The 16,568-nt window shown below is 41.9% G+C and overlaps 1 protein-coding gene across 1 annotated transcript in view; it reads right to left on the bottom strand.

Annotated features, from left to right (window-relative positions):
* The window catches only part of LOC122815673 (vomeronasal type-2 receptor 26-like), a 132,341-nt gene that overhangs the window by 15,410 nt on the left and 100,363 nt on the right, over positions 1–16,568 (bottom strand). Inside the window, exon 3 of the mRNA XM_044088371.1 lies at positions 662–785. Within this exon, the coding sequence (XP_043944306.1) occupies positions 662–785 (124 nt within the window). The remainder of the gene's footprint in view (positions 1–661; positions 786–16,568) is intronic.

Here is a 16,568-nt window from a genome sequence, read left to right on the forward strand (position 1 = left end):
GTGTGTGTGTTTGTTAAACATCCTTTGTATATCATAGACTACTTCATGTCTCTATATCTCCTGTATAAATAATTGTCTATTCAACTAGTTTACCATTTTCAGTACATGCTTCTAACCCACCTTGAACAGTGACATTTGTATCCCACTGTGTTTACATATTATAGCATTATTTTTTCACTTGAGTGTTTCTTCAGGGTTAAGACTGAAAATTGTTCATTGCAATCAGTGTTCAACCTTTGAAAATGAATGAAACTAAAATAAAATAGCGTAGATTGGATTTAATTTGACAGTAAACTGCAATAATTCAGATTTTCTTTTCAGTCATGAATTGCATCATTTAACTTGCTTGTTTTATGTTTGTGCTTTTGACCTGCGCATTGACTGAGAAATTTTTGTTTGACCACAAACTTGATTATCAAACCAACAAAAAAAGAAAAAGAAAAAGGCAGAAAATATGGTTTCTTAATTTATCAAGCATTCCATTGTATATGAATTAGGTATTTCACTTATCCGGTGATCACTGGTGTTGACAACATTTTTCTGCCACATTTAAATGTGTCTGATTTGCGATAACTGCAACCATTCAGAGAGTTTGTGATGTTTAACAATTCTGTTTAAAATACCGACTGAGAAATTAATTCACTGATGTATTTCTACTTGCCTGATCCATTAGAAACCTCTCCATCTGAACAAGGGATACAATCAAAGCAACACACTGACTCTCCTTGTCGCACAACTTTTCTGCATCCGGGATGACAGGCTTCACTGCACACAGACTTTGGTATCTGAAATAAAATGAATAAAGTGTTCAATAGCAATGAAAATTATTTCCAGTGTATTCTAAAGTATGAAACAACTTTTGATTAATGGGATTCCTTTTTTTTTTTTTTTTGGAAAAAAATGGTGGATAGTTATTGTAGAGTAATTTTCTTGTCAAATACCATAGCAGACACAATTTCAGATTACATTTTATAGCATTTCTTAGCAGCAGAATTAAGTAGAGTTGAACACTGCACCACTCTACAACTTCTGCTGGTGTAAGAGTACTGGAACATATTTAAATAATGAGCATTATGCTGGATTCCAAAAAGCCATTTCCATTCAGGGTACGGTGCTCTTCTGAAGTTATTTTAATCCATTCCCCCCAATATCACACAGCTTCAGGTGGTTCCTTCCTGCCTTCCCCACTCATTCACTACTGGATCCCCAAGAGTATCGTACCCAGTACTGAGGGCATGACCCTTTGTTAGGTGTGCCCTTGACTCCTCAAGGAGTCAGCCTCAATGATAACTTTCTACTAAACATAGGAGGTGAGGAATATGATAAGTAGCAATGAATATGGTCCCTGAGGGACATCATTCCTATAGCAAGTGGTCATTTCCTGTTGCTGTGAGACCAGCTAGTGTAGTGCTATCAGGACATCATTGTTGACCTTGCATTAACCACAGATGACCTGTGAGGCTCCTGGTCTCTTCCAGAGGTTATAGGCATAATGGGGTTTCTCCAAACCTCCCTGTACCCTTCACTGGGGTAGGGTAAAACCATTTAATCAGGCCCCTCCTTCTCATCACCCCCAGCCAGCCCTACCAGCAGCTTGAGACCCTTCCAGAACTCAGGTCACCAGTAGCACACACAAGCGCCTTGCTTCTAAATGACTGGGCCGAAAGCTGCTGTCCTAAAATTGCCAGCTTTCGGAGAATGTGATAAATTCTGAAATAAACTTTGTAAACAGGCTGTGAAGATGAGGATATGTACAAGCACCTGAGTCCATGTTTCCCACAATGCATTATTCTCATACCTTTTTACAAGATAATGGTATGCCATGCCTGAGATTATTGCATGCATAAACTTCTAAAGTTTAAGTGAAAGGAAGACTCTCTACAACATGTTTACATGTCCCGTCCATATTTTGAACATCAAGTGTGTGTGTGTGTGTGTGTGTGTGTGTGTGTGTGTGTGTGTGTGTGTGTGTGTGTGTGTGTGTGTGTGTGTGTGTGTGTGTGTCAGCAAAAACTTTTCCAAGACACTTGAATGAAAAAAAAACATACCAAATATAAAAGATGGATAAAAGCATTTGTGTCCTCCATTCCCTGCTTTGTTCTGCACCTTGCTAGAGGATGTGAGTAAAATGCAGAAGTGAGATCATGATATTCTATATTGTACAGCGTGTAAGCAAAAGGATTGTGTCTAGATCTAAAGATGTCATTATCCCACTTCATTCAGCCACCATTAGGCCAGTTACTGAATATAATGCTTCTTTTGGCATGTCTCAGTCCAGACACATGCAACAACTGGAAAACACACACGGATACCTTACTAAAAGAATGCAAAGCCTAAACAGCATGTCATACATGGATACTCTCAAAGCTTGGTCACTCTACTCAGTATCCTACAGACTGCTAAGAGCTGACCTATGTTTGGCATTCAAGGCATACTCTTAGCCATTGCTGATGGATTTACTGCGGATCAGCAAGTCAGAACACATCAGAAATACTCACTTTAAAGATCTAAATTTCTAATGCAACATGTACAGAACAGTTTGGTGGGACAGGTGTATTTCACAGAGGGATACCGCTGCTATGAAATGAAATCCCCAGCCACAAAAAGCAAAGTTTATCCTTGTCCATTTTCAAGCGCAACCTAGATCTGTAGACGGGAAACAGAAAATTTACCCCAGGACTGCCCCCCTCCCCATTATAATAATACATAGGTACAGTTCATAAATGCTTTATCCCATGCATGGGTCCCCTCAAATTATCTGTGGTGATCCCAGTTATTCTTGTTATGGATAATATATAATTATAGATCATGAGATGAATAAGGCCCATCCATACCCAAATGGAATAGGTTATTTTGAGCACAAAAAGGGAAACTAGTTAGGCTTAATATGGCCTGCAAGGGCAGTTAGCCTAGTACTTACCGAGGAATCTATGGATCTATGATGGAAGCATTACTTCTAAATACTGCGCCTGTGTTCATTTACAATTAGTGCACTTAACAGTATGCAATTTACATACAATAGCAATATCAGCCCATTAACCCCTTTCTCCTAAACAGCTGTTGCATACCGTACAAAGGGTTCCAATACTGAGATAGTAAAGCACCTTGAATACAGAATGGAACTCATTCACCCACCACGTTTTAGAATGATATTATAGTCCAGAGGAAAAGGAGTAAGACTTAGCTACAAAGACAAAAGAGCAAGTATTCAAACTGTTTTCAAGAGTTAATGTTTAAATGATAAATATGGCACTCAATACATTTTTGCTGTTGGGCCCCTAGACTGGACTCAGTTGTTGTACTATTGCCAGTTTGGAACAAATGTTACATATCTGAACCAAACATCCACAACACTGCCCCAAAAACTTTGAGAAAGTATTTACAACCTAATCCCAAGGCTTTGAGAACATGGAAGCAGTCCTTAATAACGGGTTCGGGGGGGGGGGGTACAGGTCTCTGTATAGAGGGTGTGGTCATCCTTATATTTCACTTTTGTCAACAGCTCATTCAGTCTGTTACTATTATTTGGCCCAGCTTTAATAAGACTTACATTAGAAACAAAAATGTAAGATACTTATATGTACTGAAGCTCTGAACCTGCTCCCTGTGCTACAGAATTTCACATCTGACCACTGGAAGCACCAATTTAAAATACGTGTCTATAAAGCACTGGGTGCTAAAGTTCCAACATGTTAATGAACTACTTCCTGTGTCAAGGGTGCAGGTTTTGAATCTTTTTTTTTTAGAGGTTGGGGTTTGACATTATGCTTAAGATGTTTACTTCACAAACAGGAGGATCAGAGTTTGAATCTCACTAAAGGAAATTGGGCTGTGCTTAAAATGGTCCACAAGGGCAGCTAGCACAGTACTTACCTATGAACCTATAAAGGACAGTTAGCCTTTAGGTACTTGAGACTCAACTGCTCACTTTGTAGTTGTTGGAGATTGTAGAATCTATTGTTTGATCATCTTCACTATTTCTTCACTACAGTTCAAGCAAGGTGTGTGTACTTAAATAGGGTTCATAGGTTCATAGGTTCATACTAGGCTATCTGCCCTAGGGCATTTATAAGCCTAGCCAGAGTGTGTTTGGCTTTCTCCACCCATTTTAAATTAAATTTGCTATGCCCTTTTTCGACGTTAGTATACTGTGCCTCTGTCTAACAGTGACACAGAAGTGATACCCAGGGTAAACCTATGATCTCCCATCCACTCATCAAGATTCCTCTTAAAGAGAGTCAATGAGGGACTTTGTCTAACCTGGACTGGGATTTTATTCCAGAGTGAAGGGAGCCTCTGGGTTATGAATCTGTCCCTCCAGCATGTCCTATTTATTTCAGTGCTGAGGTTCAAGTCTCTTGAGCGCGTAGCTCGATGGGATTTGGATTTTCTGAGGTGCAGCATGTCCATTAATTCCTGGTTAGACATGGCTTTATACGTCAGGCACAGATCACCTCTGAGCAGGCGGTATGCCACTGAGTAGAGCTGGAGTTTCTTTAACCGGGTAGCATATGACATCTGTTTGAGCCCTTTGATCCTCTTGGTGAGGTACGTTTGGGGTCTTTCCAGTTGCTGCAGGTGTCTGGTAAGGTACATCCCAAAAGGGGCATTGTACTCAATTATGGGCCTAATGAGGGATGAGTAAAGAGGCACGATGACCTCCCCTGATCTAGATGTAAATCCCTTCATGATTAGGTGGGCTATATAAAATGTTTTTCTAACCACTTTGGCCACGTGGCTGTCAAATGAGAGATTGCTATCAACTTGGGTCCCCAGGTCCCTAATTACTTCTTCTGTACTTAATGGATTACCACCTATGTGGTAATTTGTGGGCACTTTGTTTTTGCCAAAGGGGATGACTATACACTTTTTGGCGTTTAGCTTGAGGACATGGCTCTGGCACCAGTTGTCTGTTTCTATGAGGCCCTTTTGGAGGATGCTTGTGTTGGCTGGAGAGTCTATTATAGTGCCCAGTTTGCAGTCATCTGCGAACATGGTCAGCCACAGTCCTTCCGTGTTGGCCTGTACCTCCGAGAAATATATACTGAACAAGAGAGGTCCCAGGACTGAGCCTTGTGGGATGCCACTTGTAATTGGTTTGGAGTCTGACATGGCTCCAGCAATTCTAACCATGTGGGTTCTGTCCTTGAGCCAGTTTGCAACCCATCTAGTGACACAGGGTTTTATATTTAAGCTGGTGAGCTTATCTATAATGCCCGAGTGGGGTATTGTATCGAAGGCTTTTGCGAGGTCCAGGTAGGCTGTGTGGACCACCTTCCCCTCTTCAATGGCCTTGGTGAGTGTTTCAAAGAAATCAACCAGGTTTAAGAGGCAGGATCTGCCCTTAACAAAGCCGAACTGGGTAGGATCCATTGTCTGTAGATCTCCAATATCTTTATTTATGAGGTCCATGATGATCCTTTCCATAGCTTTGCAGACCAAGCTAGTCAGGCTTATGGGGCAATAGTTTCCAGGATCCGTTGAAGCACCACCTTTGTGGAGAGGGACCACTGTTGCTGTACGCCACTCTTTGGGTACATATCCTGTAGTAAGGCTGAGATTGAACAGTAGTTTTAGGTTTGGGTTTAGCTCTTCTTGGAGTTCATGTAGGATGCAGCCTGGGACACCATCTGGTCCCATTGATGCTGTGTTTTTTGCTTTGGGGAGGGCAGCTTTTACCTGAGCATCTGAGATGTCAGAGGGCAGCACTCTGCTGGGATAGATATTTGCCCTTTTGGTGGGGAGTGGGGGAGAAGTTTGCGCTGAACCTGTCAGCTAGGATGTTGGCAATGTCTGTGGGTTCGGTGTATTTTTTGCCATTCTGGACTAATTCTGAGCATATCTGGGAATTCCCACCCAGGTTCCTTACATAACTAAAGAAAGCCTTGTGATTATCCTTAGTGTCCTGTGCAATTTTTCTCTTGAAGCTGGCCTTAGACAATTTTATGAGTGCCCGTAGTTTTTTGCTAATACTGACCAGAGATACCTTCCCTTTTTGGGATTTTGCTCTATCATGTAGTAGCTTCCTCCTTCTATTGTATAGTTTGTTTATGGCTGGGGTCCACCAGACAGGATGTCTGCCTTTGGAGGATTGGGTCTTGGTTTTATTTGGGATTGCATGATCCATGCATTCCTGAAGGTGATCATAGAATGCATTTATAAAGGATTCTGTGGTCTGGGCCATATTTTCCACAGGCCCGGGGGCTTTGAAGGATTCCACCTCGGTTTTGAGGAGTGTGAAATTTGCTTTAGAGAAGTTTTTCACTGTGGTTTTCTGGGCGGGGGTGGGGTTGGGATGTGAATATCCAGTGAGATTAGTTTATGGTCTGATCTTACCAGTGAGTGATACACTTCTGGTCTGGAGCATAGAGTCCCCATGTTGGTGATGATCAGGTCTAGTATGTTTTCCCCTCTTGTGGGAGTGGTAACAAGTTGTTCCATAGCATTTGAGTTTATAAATTCTAGGAACCTTTGGGCTAGGGTGTTGGAGCTAGAGTAATGCTCCCAGTCTATGTTTGGGTAGTTGAAGTCGCCCAATATAATCATGTTTGGAGAGACCTTCATATTTTCCAGTGTTCTCAGGAAGGCCGAGTGGGGTTCCTGGGTTTGGGAGGGTGGTCTGTAGCAGCCTATAAACTGGAAGGCAGTTTTACCCACTGTTAGTTGCACATGGATAGTCTCTGATGCTTCATGCTGTGGCACCAACCTGGAGGTGTGGGTATCTTTGACGAATATTGATATTCCCCCTCCTTTTGTGGTTTGGTCCAAGTTTTGGGGCTGAAAAGCATGGTATGAGGTATAACCTGGTAGTGCTGGGGTGCTCTCAGGAGCCTTGAACCAGGTTTCTGTTACTGCACAGATATTGATGTTCTCCATGCTAAGGGGAGTTTCAAATGCGTGCATTTTGAGGTTTAGACTTCTGGCGTTGAGTAGCATTACTCTTAGTTTCTTATCCCTTGTGATACCTATGGAGGTGGGTTTGTCTTTTGAGCCTTGCCTAAAAAAGGCACTATGGGGGTAGCAAGAGCCTTTGCCAATATCCGAAAGCCCAGGGGTGACAGGTGCAAGCTGTCCCTAGCGAAGCATCATGGCTTGTTGAGCATGTCATCCCAGGCTGACAGGCATTGGATCCCATTTGAATGACACCAATACTTAAGCCAGTTGTTGAAATTGATCATCTTGTCTTCATATTGTGGCATCATTCTTGGTGAGGGTAAGATGCTACTCAGGTTCAGGGTCATACTGGACTGGGCTACATGCTCAGAGAGCTCCTCTATGTCTCTTTTCATGTAGTCCAGGGAGGTACGTCTCAGGTCATTCACACCAGCATGGACAATGACTGAGTCATATTTGTACTTGCCTTGGAGTGACCTGAGTGCTTGTGTTATGTGGCGGATCCTAGCGCCCGACAGGCAGCTCACAGTGACCTTCTCCTTGTTCAGCCTGGAGAGAGGGATGTCAGTGTGCCTGACGATAGAATCACCTATTACAAGTGTATCAGGTGTGTTGTTTAGCCTTAAGGGCTGTGACTGTTTGGCACACTGGCTTTGTGAGCTATGTGTTGCATGTGTTTTGTTTTGGGGTAGCGGTTGCTTGGGTGTCTGCTTTGGAGGTCTCTGCTGCTTAGGCAGATTTTTATTTAGAGCCTCTGAGTATGTTTCTGTGTGTTTATGTGTTTGGTTTGCTGTCATGGTAGGTCTATGTGAGACTGGAATTGTAGTGAGTGTGGTTTCCTTCTCCTCCTGACTGGTTATGCCAGTACTGAGTTGAGAGAGCTTAGCCTCCAGTTTGGCTATATGGTTGCATCTCTCACATGTGTTGGAATTTGTTGGGAGGAGGAGAGGGTTATCTGTGTACATGAGGCAGTTGTAACATTGCCTCAAGATTCCCAGATTCACCAGCTGGACCAGAGAGGAGATTGACAACTGACCTTTGGACATGCTAGAATACTATTGGGAATACCATTGGGAAACAAGGTACTCAAATGGAGTTTGTGAGGGTGTAGTGCTTTTAATATTTTAGTGCTGACTTATATAATTGCTTTAGTGAGCAAGTGCCAGGTAACTTAAATGCAATGTGTTACAGGTAACTTAAATGCAAAAACGACAAACAGTAACTTTCTTTCAAGTGAAACAAGGAAATAAGTACAGTAAGCAATGCAGATATCACTAGGGATCCACAGAAGCAGAAATAACAAGCAAACAAACAACAAGCATACAAACAAAGCTAGATTCAGCAGGCCTGGATCTAGTCTATGCTACAGCAAACAAGGTGTACCAATTTCAGTAAGAAACAGTTCAAATATGCAGGCACTATAAGCCTTTAACCAGAAATTCCCAGCTCAGAAGGGCAGAGTCCAGCCTCTCCTCCCACAAGAATGCAGACCACGAACCTTCTTAATGTAAAATAACTGGCCTGAAGCCCAAGTGCATAAACCAGAACTAATACACTTTTAGAATAACAGACACTGAGCCCTCAGTCAGCAGTTCCCAACTTAGAAGGATGTAAGCTACCTGTCCTGCCACCACAGTGCAGGCCACAAACCTTCCTAATGTAAAACAACTGGTCTGAAGCCCAAGTGCTTAATCCAAAAGACTTAGAATGCTAGCTACACTTTAATCAAGTTACTACCAAGCAGTAATAAATACAATTGAATACTTTAAAGAATGCCTGGATTAGTGCTCAAGTTATACAAACAAAGCTAGATTCAGCAGGCCTGGATCTAGTCAATGCTACAGCAAACAAGGTGTACCAATTTCAGTAAGAAGCAGTTCAAATATGCAGGCACTATAAGCCTTTAAATAGAAATTCCCAGCTCAGAAGGGCAGAGTCCAGTCTCTCCTCCCACAAGAGTGCAGGCCACGAACCCTCTTAATGTAAAATAACTGGCCTGAAGCCCAAGTGCTTAAACCAGAATTAATACACTTTAAGAATAACAGACACTGAGCCCTCAATCAGCAGTTCCCAACTTAGAAGGATGTAAGCTACCTGTTCTGCCACTACAGTGCAGACCACAAACCTTCTTAATGTAAAACAACTGGTCTGAAGCCCAAGTGCTTAAACTAAAAGGCTTAGAATGAGTTATACCAGCAGATATAAATACAATTGAGCTCTTTTAAGATGACACAAAAGCAAAATAAAGTAGGAAGAAATACAAATACAGTAAAAGCAGACATTTTTTTTTTTAAGTGGAAAGAGAGAAAGGAAAGAGAGAAATGAGTAGCAGAAACTAAGCTGATTGGCCTTCTCAAATGTTCTCCCTGTACTGGGTAGAATGAGGTAATGACACTAGACTGGGAGGAGGGTCCCAGATCAAATTTACACTAGGGGCGGGCAACTGCAAAGCCACCAACTATACCAACAGGGAGGGAGGGTGGGAAACAAACTGCAGAAATGTTTCTCACAGCTGAAAAGCAGCAGTGAGGCTTTAAATGAAAGTTTTAAACAGCTAAAGGAGCCTCTAGAAAAAAGAGTTTAACTGCAACAGAAACAAACAACCCAACAGATGCTTAATAAAAGTGGACAATTTCCAGTTAATACCTCACACACAGTGAAACTAGCTAGAAAAATACATAGTACACAAAGTGCTATAAATAACAAAGAAATAAAGAACAAAATAAACAAAAAACAGGATACTTAATGTTATATATTATAGCTCCGAGTTTCCTCAGTGTCCTTCCTTTGATCAGTTCAGTGTGAAATGGCAGAACACTCACAACTGAACTTTTTAGGTAACAGAAAGTTGAAACCTGAGACAGCTTTTAAGAAAGAAATCTCAAAAGAACCAATGAGGTGCTTAGTCTAAGCTGTAGTCCAGGTGACCTCAGTCAGCCAATGACCTCAAACAATTCTCTCTCACTGAAATGCCTGATGGCTTTGGCTAAACCAAGATGTCCCTGAATATGTGCTCAGACACACAGCCTCCAAAAACACTAGGCCCAAATACAAGCCTGAATATGGAAATGCTACAAATATCCCCACTACTTAGAACAAACTGCAGAAATGTTTCTCACAGCTGAAAAGCAGCAGTGAGCCTTTAAATGAAAGTTTTAAACAGCTAAAGGAGCCTCTAGAAAAAAGTGTTTAACTGCAACAGAAACAAACAACACAACAGATGCTTAATAAAAGTGGACAATTTCCAGTTAATACCTCACACACAGTGAAACTAGCTAGAAAAATACACAGTACACAAAGTCCTATAAATAACAAAGAAATAAAGAACAAAATAAACAAAAAAACGGTCTATGTCATAAAACCGAAAATGCAAACTCTCAAACACTCATATGAGTGAATAATCAAAAACTCAAAATTGTTATTGTGGGGTCTGTGCCCCCCACACCACACTCTAAATATATATTCCTACTCTGAGATCGCACTACAGTGAGGAAAGGACAAATATTCTGATCTTCACTGTACTGTGATCACAAAATACCAATTTAGAGTTTCTGATTATTCGTTCATGTGAGCGTTCCAACTTTGCATTTTCGTCGTTCTAAAGTAGACCCCTTGAATACACTCATAGGTTCATAAGTTATTACTAAGCTTAGGTCCAAGAATGCCATCAAGAAGATCAGCCAATGCTAGTGGGAGACTAACAATTTCTCCCATTATGTAGGTTTTCTCCATATATCCCTGCTGGGAATTTATGATAACCCATCCAGTCAACCAGAAATATTTTAAAGTTTGTTATAGAAGTACTTTGCTTAATAGGTAAGGGTAGCCTATTCAACCACATTTTTCATAGGTTCATAGGTTGGTACTAGGCTATTGGCCATTGGCCTGTACAAGCCTAGCCCTAAAAAAACCCTGGATATTTCTTTCCACAATATTTACTTCCCTGAACCCCTGTCTAACAGGGCAACTGACATGATCCCCAGGGTAAATTTCCCATCTCCCATCCAGTTGTCAAGGTTCCTTTTGAAGAGGGCCAAGGAGGTGCTCTGGCTGACATGTATGGGCAGTCTATTCCAGAGTATGGGGAGTCTCTGGGTCAGGAACCTATCCCTCCAGCATGTTTTGTTCATTGTGATAACAAGATTTCGGTCCCTGGAGCTGTGGCTCTGATGGATTGGGATTTCTTTAAGTGTAGCATGTCCAACAGCTCTGGCTTTGACATGGCCTTGTATGTCACCTCTGAGTAGACGACATGCGACAGAGTATAGCTGGAGTTTTTTTTAATCGGTCAGCATAGTGCATCTGCTTTAGGCCTGTGATTCTTTTAGTGAGGTGTTTATGTGGCATTTCTAGTTGTTGCAGATGTCTTGTGAGGTACATACCAAATGGGGCGTTGTACTCTATGATGGATCTAATGAGGGATGAGTATAGTGGGACAATGACCTCCTTTTTTCTAGATGAAAAGCCCTTAGTGATGAGGTGTGCCACATAGAAGTACTTTCTGACTGTTGTGGCGATGTGGTTATCAAAGGTGAGACCACTGTCCACCTGTGTTCCTAAGTCTGTTATCGCACTTTTGGAGTTTAGTGTACTTCCACCTATATGGTAATTCATAGGTACATGGTTTTTCCCAAAGGGGATAACTATAGACTTCTTGGCAGTGAGCTTGAGCCCATGGCTCTGGCACCAAGCATCTGTTTCTGTAAGGCCCTTTTGTAGAATATCCATATCATTTGGGGATTTAATAATGGCTCCCAGTTTGCAGTCATCTGCAAACTTTGTTAGCCAGAATCCCTTAGTGTTGGCCTGTACTTCAGAGAAGTAGATGCCAAACAAGAGCGTTCCCAGGACTGAACCCTGAGATACTCCACTTGTCACTTGTCTGGAGCCTGGATTTGGAGTCAGCTACTTTTACAGTGTGGGTTCTGTCAGTAAGCCAGTTGGCAACTCATCGAGTGATGTATGGATTGATGCCCAGCTTAGTAAGTTTATCAATGATTCCAGAGTGAGGGATGGTGCCAAAGGCCTTGGCAAGGTCCAGATAGGCTGTGTGGACTGCCTTACCATTGTCCATGGCTCTGGAGACTGACTCAAAGAAGTCAGTCAGGTTCAGGAGACACGATCGGCCCTTCACGAACCCAAACTGGGTGAGGTCCAGTGCTTGAAGATTGCCAGTGTCTTTGTTTATAAGTTCCATGATAATACGTTCCATGACCTTGCAGATCAGGCTTGCCAGACTGACGGGACAGTGGACTGGGATAACTGTAGCTGTCTGCCACTTAGTGGGCATGAAGTCTGAGGTGAGGCTATGATTAAAAATGATACTTACGTGAGGTGCCATTTAATTTTATATTTCATGTAGCACACAGCTTGGGATGTCGTCTGGTCCCATGGATGCTGTATTCTTAGCTTTGGAGAGTGCGTTTTTTACCTGTGTGGCTGTGATTACCGGAATTTGGCAATCTTTCGGTATTGAGATGGGCCCTTTAGGGGGTGAGAGGGGGAGTGAAGTTGGCACTGAATCGATCTGCCAGGATATTGTCAATGTCCTTGGGATCAGTTTATTTAATGCCATTCTGTTCTAGGTCAGAGCAGATCTGAGAATTGCCATTTAGATTCTTGACATAGCTATAGAATGCCTTGTGGTTGTCTTTGGAATCTTTGGCAATTTTATTTTCGTAACTAGCTTTGGTGGATTTTATGAGGCATCTCAGCTTCTTACTGAGGCTGGTAAAGGGGTTTTTTGCATCCTGGGATTTTCCTCTTTTCTGCAATAGTTTCTTCCTTCTGTTGTATAGTTTGCTTATGACAGGGGACCACCAGACTGGCTTCCTTTTTTTGGAGGAGAGCGTCTTGGTTTTATTTGGAATGGCATGATTCATGCACGAGTGGATGTGCTCATACAGTGCTTTAGTGTAGGAGTCACCAGTTGAACTTTCAGTTCCCGTCTGCATAGGTGTCATGAAGTTTGTCACTTCTGATTTGAGTAGCATGAAGCTGGCCTTGGAGAAGTTTTTTACAGATGTTTCCTTACTGGGGGTTGGGATGTGGATGTCAAAGGTGATTAGCTTATGGTCAGACCTAACCAACGAGGGGGTGACCACTGGTGTGGAGCATCGATTTCCTATGTTGGTAATGACCAGGTCCAGGATATTGGACACCCTGGTGGGACTATGAATTAGTTGATCCAGGGCTTTGGAATTTATGAATTCCAAGAACCGTTGGGCAAAGGTGTTGGTACATGAGTAGTTTTCCCAGTTAATGGCAGGGTAGTTGAAATCACCCAGTATTAGGGGGTTTTGTTGTATCTTAATATTTTCCAGTATGTTTAAAAAGGTGTAGTGAGAATCTTGGGGCATGGTGGTGGATCCGTAGCAAGCTACAGTTTGTAGTGCAGTCTTACCTTGTGTTAGTTGCACCTGGAGAATTTTGGATGCATTGTGTTGGGCAACTAGCCTGTAGGTGTGAATATCATTGTTGAATATGGACACACCTCCACCTTTAGTGTTTCAGTCCTGGTTTGGTGGCCGAAAAGTGTAGTAAGAGTTGTAGCCTGGTATTGCAGGGGTGTTCTCTAAAGGCTTGAACTAGGTCTCAGTTATTGCACAGATATTGATGTTCTCTATTTTTAGGAGTGCTTCGAGAGAGGTCATTTTGAGGTTTAGACTTCTAGCATTACCTTCAGATTTTGCATACTTTTACCTGTTACGGCACTGGTTTTGTCCTTTGAGCCTTGCCTAAAAAGGCACTATAGGGGTGGCAAGAGCCTTAGCCAGTAACCTGAGTCCCAGGGGCGACAGGTGTAGACTATCTCTGGCAAAGCATCATGGTTTGTCGATCATGTCGTCCCAGGTAGACAGATACTGGATCCCCTTTGAATGACACCAGAAGCTTAGCCAATTGTTGAAGTCAGTCATTTTGTCCCTATACTGTGGTATCATTTTGGGCAAAGGCAGGATGCTATTCAGGGCTAGGGTCATACCTGCCTGGGTCACATGATCCGAGAGCTCTTCCGTGTCTCTTTTCATGTAGTCCAGGGAGGTATATCTCAAGTCATTCACTCCAACATGGACAATGACAGAGTCATATCTGTACTTGTTGTGGAGTGACTTGAGTGCATGCATTATGTGGCAGATCCTGGCACCCGACAGGCAGCTGACTGTAATTTTCTCCTTGTTCAGCCTGTTGAGTGGGACATCAGTGTGCCTGACTATAGAGTCACCTATGACTAAAGTGGTGGGTATGTTATCTTGCCTTAGGGGCTGTTGTTGGGTGGCACACTGGTGTTGTGAGCTATGTGATACTTTGGTTGTGACTAATGTTTGTGTTTCAGCTTTGGAGGTCCTTGTTGCTTTGGCAGATTAATGTTAAGGGCCTCCACATATGTGTGTTTAGTGTTGCTATGTGTAGGTGTTGGTGGTGAGAGTTTTGAAGGGCTATGTGTTGCTTGAGGTGTAGTGCAGGTGTTAACCTTCTCCTCTTGATTGTCTAGCACAATCTTGGCTGGAGAGAGCTTTGCTTCCAGATTGGTTATGTAAGTGTATCTCTCGCAGGTTGTAGTGTTGGGTGGTAGGAGGAGATGGTTGTCTGTGTACATGAGGCAATTACTGCATTCCCCCAGTATGCCCAGATTCACCAGGTGTACAGGAGAAATTACCAGAAGCTGACCCTTGGACATTCCTAGTTAGGTGTTTTTTTCCCTTACCTTGGCAAGGTACTTTGCAATTATAGGCTGTTTAGTGCCTACGATTAATTTCTCTGTACTAGCAAGGAGAGTTGAGTGCTTGTATCAGTTTAAGGCTTCCTAGTGCTTTCCAGCAGGTTTTAGAGCAAGTGCTAGTCACAGGGACTCCAACCAGAAAGAGTCAGGAATCAATGCATTCTGCTCCTACTCTCACCAGGATCAGAATATAAGCACATATTCCAAGCTGTCCCCTATAAAGCAGTCTCCAGGAAATAATGTAACTGCACTCCTTCTCTCACCAGGAGAAAACAGAAGTATTAATCCCAAGATGACTACTGAGAGGCAGAATGTGGGCTCTCAAATAACTGGTGGTCTTGCAATAGATGCTTAAAGGTAAGATGAAAAAAAATGGTTTATCCTAAACACTGCAGTATGCAGTAGAGGAATTAAATGTGAAAGTAGGTAACTTAAGTTTTACCTGTCTAGAAAGTTAAGTTGTAGTGGAGAGTCGCTATTTTTAAAATAGCAATATAGATTGAAAGGAGGTGGTCACTTTTGTATTCTGGTACTATAGAATACAGTAGGATGGCCAATAAATTTAAATAGTTGAAGGAGAGTGATTTCACAAAATGATAATTTTGTGCTTACTCACACAAGCCAGTAAAATCAGAGAGGAAATGAGATATATGGTCAAATTAACATAAGGGGCAGGCAACTAGAAAGACAGTGGTGTTTAAGAAAACAACAGTAACTGGGTGGGAGAGGGTGGGAAAATTATTTCTGCCTGACTCACAAGAAACAGTGCTGTGGTCTCTTTTCAAGTTTTAATATGCAGTTAAATGCAGAATACAAGTAAAACACAAAGTAAAGAAAACAAATCACAGTATTCAAAATAGAAAAAGGCAATAAAGTAATACAACAAATAAAAAGAAAACTAACCTTTCCCATCAAAGCAAAGTGTAGCAGAGTATGGGTGTGCCTTTCTAGTAAAGCTCTCAATTGTTTTATTTTACCCTTAAATAGAAGGTTTAGTTCCTAGCTCCACCCCCTCAGTTCACAGATGATTAACTTTAACTGACCTCTTCTATCTTATGTGTGAGTCTTTATTTGACCTGTTTTAATTTCTGCCTGACTCACAAGAGACAGAGCTGTAGTCTCTTTTCAAGTTTTAATATGCAGTTCAAAGCAGAATACAGGTAAAACACAAGGTAAAGAAAACAAATCACAAAATTCAAAACAGAAAATTCTTTCTTTTTATGACATCATTGAGTATATAGAGAAATCAAGTGTGGAATAGAAAGAAAAGATACTTCATTATAAAGAACTCTACTAATTATATATAAAATATAGAAAATTATGACTTTTGGCACTGACAGATAAAGTTCTGAGATATTAATAAGGGGATTTCAGTGCCAAGGGTTTGATTCCTTCCATCTTCATTTTCTTGTAGTGTAAGCAAGTCTCTTTATTTATTTGTTGACATTTCTTTACCACAAAAGTCCAACTGGATAATTTTTGTTGATTTTCAGTGAGGCCCAAGGAGGAAAGTTCCACAAACTTGAAACTAGTCTAACTCTCAACCTAAGCACTCAAAAAGCATCTTACAGCCCAGCACTTGCTCAGACCTAATAGCAAGCACTAATATACCCTGACACTGATTTCCCAGCAGGGCAAGGCTCTTTATTCACCCCTCATCAACCAAGCAACTAAGCAGCTCACCCTACTATTTAGGCATGACCAAAGGACAACTTCAAGTGCACTCTCCAGTCCAGCTGGTGAATCTGGGTATCCTGAGGCAATGCTACAACTGCCTCATGTACACAGACAACCCTCTCCTCCAACCACAAAACACTAACATATGCGAGAGATGCAATTATACAGCCAAACTGGAAGCTAAGCTGTCTCTACCCAAGACTGGAACAGACAGTCAAGAGGAGAAGGTTAACACTTGCACCACACCTCCAGCCACACACAGACCTACTAAAACAGC

The sequence above is a fragment of the Protopterus annectens genome, chromosome 1.part1 (assembly GCF_019279795.1).
Source record: "Protopterus annectens isolate FY-2018-M chromosome 1.part1, PAN1.0, whole genome shotgun sequence".
NCBI lineage: Eukaryota > Metazoa > Chordata > Ceratodontiformes > Protopteridae > Protopterus > Protopterus annectens.